This window comes from Gossypium hirsutum, chromosome A02 (genome assembly GCF_007990345.1).
Source record: "Gossypium hirsutum isolate 1008001.06 chromosome A02, Gossypium_hirsutum_v2.1, whole genome shotgun sequence".
Lineage (NCBI taxonomy): Eukaryota > Viridiplantae > Streptophyta > Magnoliopsida > Malvales > Malvaceae > Gossypium > Gossypium hirsutum.
The window spans coordinates 42,109,286-42,117,029 of NC_053425.1; the positions used below are offsets into that span (position 1 = coordinate 42,109,286).

Genomic DNA, 7,744 nt, shown 5'->3' on the forward strand with positions numbered 1-7,744 from the left:
GTCTTATCGTCTCTCCAAAGCAATATGAAGGCTCAATTCAGCTGTTTGGATATATAAATAATCATTTCTAATATATATATATTGGGTTAATTACGCCATATGTCTTCAAATTATAGGCCATGTTTTAAATTGGTCTCGATTTTTTGACGTTCTAAATAGTTCTAAATAATCAGATTCTTTTGTCAACAGGCATTAACTCAAATAAGCATATTTAAAAATGTGAATAGAATTTTAAATGTGTGAGCTTTTGGACGGGTTAGATTTGAGTTAACAAAAGGATTTGATGGATATGATATTGATGTTTCAAAAATTTAGGCAATGGCTTAAAGAAAATATTTTTTATATTTGTTTCTTGAAAAATATATTCCTCAATTGAAATTGATTAGCGGTTAATGGAAAACAAGTTTTTTTTTTTTGCTTATATCTCAAAAAAGTCCATAAGAAAATGTAAAAAAAATCAATTAAGTTTATGTATTAAATTCAAACTCAATTAATCATTTGCCGTTAACTAAGATAATCAATTAAGCCCATTCGTTAACAGTTTTTGTTATTGACCATTAAAATAAATTGATTGACCAATCAAATGGTGACATGTGATAGTTTCTGGTTTAATTTAATATTTTCTCATAAAAAAGATTGAAAATCATAAAAAATAAGAAAATTTGTAAAAAAATAAAAAATATTATTTATTAAAAACATTGAAATTAATATAAACTTATTAAATTTATAAAAACTTATAAATATTGTAAAAATATAAAAACTCTAATAAATTATAAAAAAATATAAAATTAAAAAAAACATATTTAACTGTTTAAAACTAAAAAAAAAACATATTAGAACCTGATAATTAAGGGTGTCCACTACCTCAGGTGTGACCTGGTTTGAGTCGTGCTAGTCGCATTGGTTGTTCGAGCTTTGCCTTATTATTGTAATTCACCAAAAAAATATTATAAAAATATTAAAATTAATATAAACTCATAGAAATTATAAAAAACATAAGCTGGACCAGTTTGCTCAAATTCGACTATGGGGAAAGCCATTAAACCAATTGACATAGGAATCAATCGATCAAATCGATTTTTTATTTTTAAATTTTTTTTATCAAACTAAAATTTTATTCTCCAACTATTAGCATATGTCAGAATGAAATATTCTAACCAAGGTTTTTAGAATTGGATTGGTGGTTGAACTAGTAAAGCCACCAATTTGCTAGTTGGACTAAAACATTTAAAAATAAAAAAAAAAACTAGTTTAATGGTTTGGTTCCCAAGTCAAACGGTCTAATAGTTTTCTTTGAATCAATACCCTTGTTGATTTCGATCTAATCAGTCCAATTGATTGATCCGATTCAATTCAGGTTTTTATGATTTTATATAAATTTTAATACTTTTTATTCTTTTTATGATTTTATAGAATTTTAATACATTTTTATGAAATTTTAAATATGTTTTATTAATTTATAATTTATTAGATTTATTATATTTTTGATAGTATTTATTAATTTTTATAATTTTTAAAAGTTTAAATCAATTTTCATATATTTTTTAATTTTTATATTTTTTTGATATTTTTACTATTTTTATAATTTTTTTCTGATTTTTATAATTTTTTAATATTTTAATGGGAAAAATATTAGTTTTCAATATTTTAATGAGAAAAATATTAGATTAACCCAGAAGTTGCAGCATATCACCATTTGATTAGTTCATCAATTTATTTTAACGGTCAACGTGAACAATGACAGGAATTGTTAACGGATGGGCTTAATTGATTATTTTAGTTAATAGAAATGACTTAATTGAGTGCAAATTTACTGCATAAACTTAATTGATTTTTTTTTGCATATTTTAAGGACTATTTTTGACAAATTGTCTTCTTTCAAAAAACATAAGACCATCTTTTTAAGAAAAAAAACTCCCTTATAAGTAATATAATATTTAAAATTGAGTAAAATATTATTATAGTAACAATAAATTTTAATTTTAAAAATATTAAAATATTGATATTTAATATTATAATATTATTTTGATAATAGATTTCAATATTAATAATTATTTTAAATTTTAAATAGTATTGAAATATTTTTTTATTAATTTATTGTTATTAAATATATAAATGATAATTTCTAAATATTTAGTAATAATATTTTAATAGTATAAATGAATATTTGTTTTCATTTATCCTTTTGGCTCCGGTGTTTCACCATCCAACATCATACCTATAACTTCAAATTAAGTTAATATTAAATTTATAGGAGATAATATAGTTATTACTAGTTTGTCAAACGGTAATATTTCCATAATATTTTATAATTTATATTATGCATTTTTTATTTAAAAACTTTGAAAAATGATTTTTTAAAAAAACCAAATGATTACGTGAAATCATCCAAATATCATAAAAAATCAAAATTTTTCTATAAGCAATTTTCAGTCAAAGTTTAAGATTTTTTTACTTTTAGAATTTAGTCTTTATTTTTTTATTTTTAATAATTTAGTCTTTTTACTTTTTAAATTTTAAATTTTAGATTTAATTATTAATTTGTTAATTTTTTTTTAAATTTGTTGACACGATATTTTGAAAATTTAAAAGAAAGTCTCACTTCACGATTATGTAACAGAAAATAACATTTGCAATGAATCTGAATTTAATAGAAAATTTCATGGTATTAACAATTGAACATATATTTTTAAATTTGAAAAGCAGAGGGACTAAATTCATTGAAATGAAAATAAGAGGAATAAAGTTCAAATGTACAAAGAATACAAGGACTTGGAGCAGTTTTTAACCTTAATTAATATATTTTGAAGTTTAGTAGTAATTTTAGAATCTAAATCTGGTTGCAAGTAATCCATATATATAGAACACTAGAAAAGCACGTGAATGAATCAAAAAAAAAGTTTCTGGGCAAATATCACAATATTATAGCCAGCCGGGCGCACGAGGCAAAATAAATTTTTCCTTTTTCTGTTTTAATAAAAACCAATAGAAAAAGCTTGAACTTTACTGAGACTATAAAAATACGAAAAGGCTTGCGTGATAAGCTAACTCACTGTGCTCCTTTTCCTCAGTGCAACATTACAATGAAAAGACGTGGACGGTATTATCCAAAAAGCAAGAAGCAAAAAAAAGTGACAAAAGCGTAGAGAGGGTATTTTGGTAATTGTGTAGGATCTAGTGCTCCATTGCCTTAGCCTACGCTGGAAAAGGAGGAAAAAGGAGCTCAATTATTGGGTGGCTCAATTCGCCGTCCACACCGGGGTTTTTTCTACGCTGTGGGCGCCTCTCATCGTCTTCCTCTTGTAATGCGCTTCAGTCTCCACCAATGGTAGAGCGACACGGCTGCAAAAAGGGACCGGACATGGTCACGTGATTACTCACACATGATTTTTTTTTTTCACATTTACTTGGCTTTGCGGCTTTACCCTAAGACGAAAGCGACCTGACGGAGCTCTCAACTGAAAATCAACTAATTTACCTTCCTAAGTAATCTAGTTGGATAGTCACTGAAGAAGAAGAAGACAATTTTACTCAGAATCGAGAATTTTTTTTTTGAAAACTAGCAAAGGATGGCAGTTTTAACGATGGAAACGTTGCCTTTAGGGTTTAGGTTCAGGCCGACTGATGAGGAGCTCATCAATCATTACCTTAGATTGAAGATCAACGGTCGTCATTCCGAGGTTGGTGTCATTCCTGAAATCGATGTCTGCAAATGGGAGCCATGGGATTTGCCTGGTATTTCTTTTTTCTCTTTTTCTTTTGCGTAAGAAAGAAATTATTGGTTTAAGTATTGTTTTGATTCTTTGATACCTTAGCCTTAGCCAAAGCGTCAGCTGGAAATTTTGCTTTATTCGCTCAATATATGAAATTAATATACATTTTATTTCATAAATTCGATTCCTACAACTTGCAATTTGAGGTAAACTTACGGTTTTTTTTTTTTTTGAAATTCCTCTCTGCGAAAAAAAGTTTTTATGTTCCAAAATTAGTTAAATTCTGAATTTTTATTACTGGGATGGTTGAATTTAAGTACAGGACTGTCGGTGATAAAATCGGACGATCCAGAGTGGTTCTTCTTTTGCCCGCTTGATAGGAAGTACCCGAACAGCCATCGTTCCAACAGAGCTACGGATAAAGGATATTGGAAAGCAACGGGTAAGGATCGAACCATTAAGTCTAAAAAGTCACTGATTGGCATGAAGAAGACTTTGGTTTTTTACAAGGGCCGTGCTCCCAAGGGCCAGCGTACTTACTGGATCATGCATGAGTACCGTCCCACTACAAAGGACCTTGATGGCACCGCCCCTGGCCAGGTTTTCCTTCTTAATTTTTAGGCTTGCTGTTCTTAGTTAAGGGTTTGATTCAAATAAAAACAAGAATGTCTATATGACTTGGACCCTTTTTCTTGGTGCAGAGTGCTTTTGTTCAATGTCGATTGTTTCATAAACCGGAAGAGAAGAATGATATTGTGAAGTACGATGAGGTTGAGCAAACCGTATGTTCGGCTGCCATGACAAAATCTGCTCCTGATGATGATACATCATCGGATCTTGTCCAAGATACCATATCATCTGAGACACAAGCTCAGAATCCCGATACTTCCATGCCAAATGGTCAAATAACGGGTGACAGCTGCTGCAATAGTCATATGACTTCTGATGCAGAAGATCACGCAGCTGAAGAAACCTTGGTAGAAGTCAACAAGTTACCTATATTCTAGCATTGTTGCATGCATCATTGTTTTATATTGACTATACCATGACTCTTGACAAGAACTGTTTTTTTGCTTATTAACACAGAAATATCCGCTCTTGGGAAGCAATTCAGACTTGTATGAACCCAATTGTGATGAAATTGATTATAAAGTCTTCTCGCCAATGAACTCACAATTTTTTGAAGATCTGCCGCCCTACATGGATTCCCCTTATGCAAGCGACTTTGGCCATGATCAAAATGGATTCCATTTCCAGGATGGGACTAGCAAACAAGATATATCTTTCCCATTGTTGGATGAGGCCTTGAATAACCATGATAACTTTTCTGAAGAGTCTAACAGTTGGAAAAACTTGGTTGCTGGAACCGAAATGCCCTTGTCTGGTAATGCATTCATCTCGAAGGCAATGCCACCAGAAACCTCCTATGTCAAAGAAAATGGCATATACACTGAAATGTTGCCAGTTCAGGTACAGAGATAACTTCTAGCCTTTATTTCCTTTGTATGTAACCATTATTTGTTTCCTGTTTAGTTTTCTAAAGCTTGAGTTTGAGTTTCTGCCTCATATTTTGCATTTGTTTTTCACTTTGAAGGCTCTGAGATTTAGTTTATGGTTGGATTCTAACTTAATTTTTTATGTTTTGAAATTCTTTACCAGTATGAGTCAGACATTGGAGGTCCTGGGTGGTCTGGTGGGTTTATTGATGACAAGAACTCCGTGCAAATGCTAACTTCCTTAGAGTCCAGCCTTACCCAAACTGCGCCATATGATCCAGTATTTATAGGTGGACATATTGGTGGTCCTGAAAACTATTGCGTTGGCCAAGCAACTTCATCTACTAATTCTGCAATTGGTGATTTTAATAATTTGCAACAATTAACTGGTCTGAGGTATCATGTGAATAACGGTGGTGTAACTGGAATGAGGACTAGAGCCTGCCAGCCTCTGCAACAACCGTTAGAAGACTTTGAAACTCTTGGAACTGGATTCAACTTTAGGACCCGTGGGCCTCAGGGAAAACCAAGTTTAGACCACATTTTAAATCAGGGCAATGCTCCAAGAAGACTACGCTTGCTAATGAAAATTTCTAACGGACCAATGAAAGTGTCTGCAGGCTGTTTTGATGATGGCAAATTGACAAGTGCTGGCCTCGGTGAAGAAGAAGAAGTTCAATCTGCTCTAACTGAGGTAGGGTAACCAGGAATAGCTCATTTTTATATATCAGTTTACTGAATTTCATTTCACATAGCAAGTTTCAATACTTTGGATGCAGGTCACAGAAGCAGAAGCTACCGGACAGACTTCTAGCTCTTATGAGTCCAAGAAAGAGAACCAGTTGTTCAAGTTCACTAGCAGCGAGGATATTGGTAAAGAACCTTGTACAAAACTGAGGCAAAGGGTTAAGGAAGATAGCAAGCCATGCAGCAGCCAAATGTGTTCCAAGACAGAGCCCATGCATAAACGCCCAAGCTCCCTATCAGTTCTTCTGTTGGTCGTTTTCATCATTACCATCTTATTCATTCTGGTCATGGGAATATGGAGATGACTTATATATCTTGACTTGATGTTGAAACATGGTGTAGGTAGGTTGATTTTTCTGTATCTTGGTAAGCAATGCGATTAGGAACTGTAAATTATGTCTCATGTGTATGCATATGGTTAGAAGAATAGGGGAGAGTAGTGTGTAAAATAAGTTGCTCAATGACCTTTCTTTTTTAGTGTTGGCTTTTGGGGGCTGTCTTCATAAGTTTGTAGGTGTTGGTGTTCATCCTTTGATACCTTCCGCCTGTCTAAAATTCTCTTGTAGTCAACTGGTAGAACAATTTGATGATAGCATAGCATGCACATTCATCTCTGGTAAAAATGGGTTGGATCTGAGAGAGAATGATAAGTATACTATTGAAGACGCTACAAACCACTCTGTCAACATTTTTTGGAGTTGGGAACTGAAAATTAAAAATAAGTGAAGGCATCAAACAAAATATATTTTAAGGATCGTATTTAACATATTTTCTCTTTTTGCCATAGTATTTAAATTATAATTTAAATTTATATACAGAGAGTCAATGACATCTTACTTCAAAACTTTAAAACCTTACTAAAATATTTCGAAACAATAGATAAACAAATCTACTTCAGGGATCATTGTATAAATAATTGTCATTGATAGTCTATTATTTATATATCCTTCTTATATTTAAATATTATCCGTCTATCCGTTTTATTTTTATAACTAGCAGATATATTAATAAATAGAAAAAAAGCCTTATAAATTTTTTTATTTATAACTAATTTTTAAATTTATAATTTAAACTAGAAACTCTATTGCATGCGTATGCATGTGGAAATTATATATTTAGAATATGAATTTGTGTTTAAGAATAACATATAATAAATAATGAATTGTACGATTTGAAATTAATTAATAATAACATATGATATTAAAATAAATATATATATTAAATTGTTAATAAAATGAAATTTAAACACATGAATACATCAGATGAAGAATACTAAATAAATACAATTGACATCATATCAATTAACAACATTATCAATATATAAAGCTAATAAAAATTAAAATAGAACTTTAATTTTGTGGTAAATTTAAGATTGTACCGATGAAATTGACATAAATTCAACCCCTTCATATGTGTATTTTTTGTTATTTTATAATAAAAAATTAAAATATACTCAAATAATATAATTTATTTTTATTTTATGACATTTTCTTAATTTTTAAGCCGAAAATTGACTCGTAATTCTAAATAATAATATAAATAATTTATTTATTGAAATAAATTTATTACAATGAAGGATATATGTAATTTTCTAATGTAAGGAAAGTCCATTAAGAAAGATAAGAAAGGAAGAGAGGAAGATAAGGATGAGAGCAGCAGCGTCTAGATCTGTGTAAGAAGAGTTAATTTGGATTCTTCTCCACGTGGAAAGCCCTCAACCCATGGGCACCCGCTTTCTGCCGCACACTGGAAACTAGAAACTGCAAAACCCCTCAATTCAATTGACTT

At 30.5% G+C, this 7,744-nt stretch overlaps 1 protein-coding gene across 3 annotated transcripts; it reads left to right on the forward strand.

Annotated features, from left to right (window-relative positions):
* The first annotated feature begins 3,051 nt into the window (after positions 1–3,051).
* Positions 3,052–6,579, forward strand: LOC107951298 (protein NTM1-like 9). 3 transcript variants are annotated; one of them, XM_016886298.2, is made up of 6 exons: positions 3,052–3,735; positions 4,031–4,313; positions 4,415–4,690; positions 4,800–5,183; positions 5,373–5,903; positions 5,989–6,579. In XM_016886298.2, exons 1-6 carry the CDS (start codon positions 3,713–3,715, stop codon positions 6,259–6,261), a joined length of 1,770 nt encoding a protein of 589 aa, XP_016741787.1. In that variant the 5' UTR covers positions 3,052–3,712; the 3' UTR covers positions 6,262–6,579. The 3 variants fall into 3 exon arrangements, with proteins under 3 accessions (XP_016741787.1, XP_016741786.1, XP_040942175.1); XM_016886297.2 differs by having other exon boundaries at positions 4,036–4,313; XM_041086241.1 differs by lacking the exon at positions 3,052–3,735 and having other exon boundaries at positions 4,031–4,155; positions 4,224–4,313.
* The last annotated feature ends 1,165 nt before the right edge of the window (positions 6,580–7,744 follow it).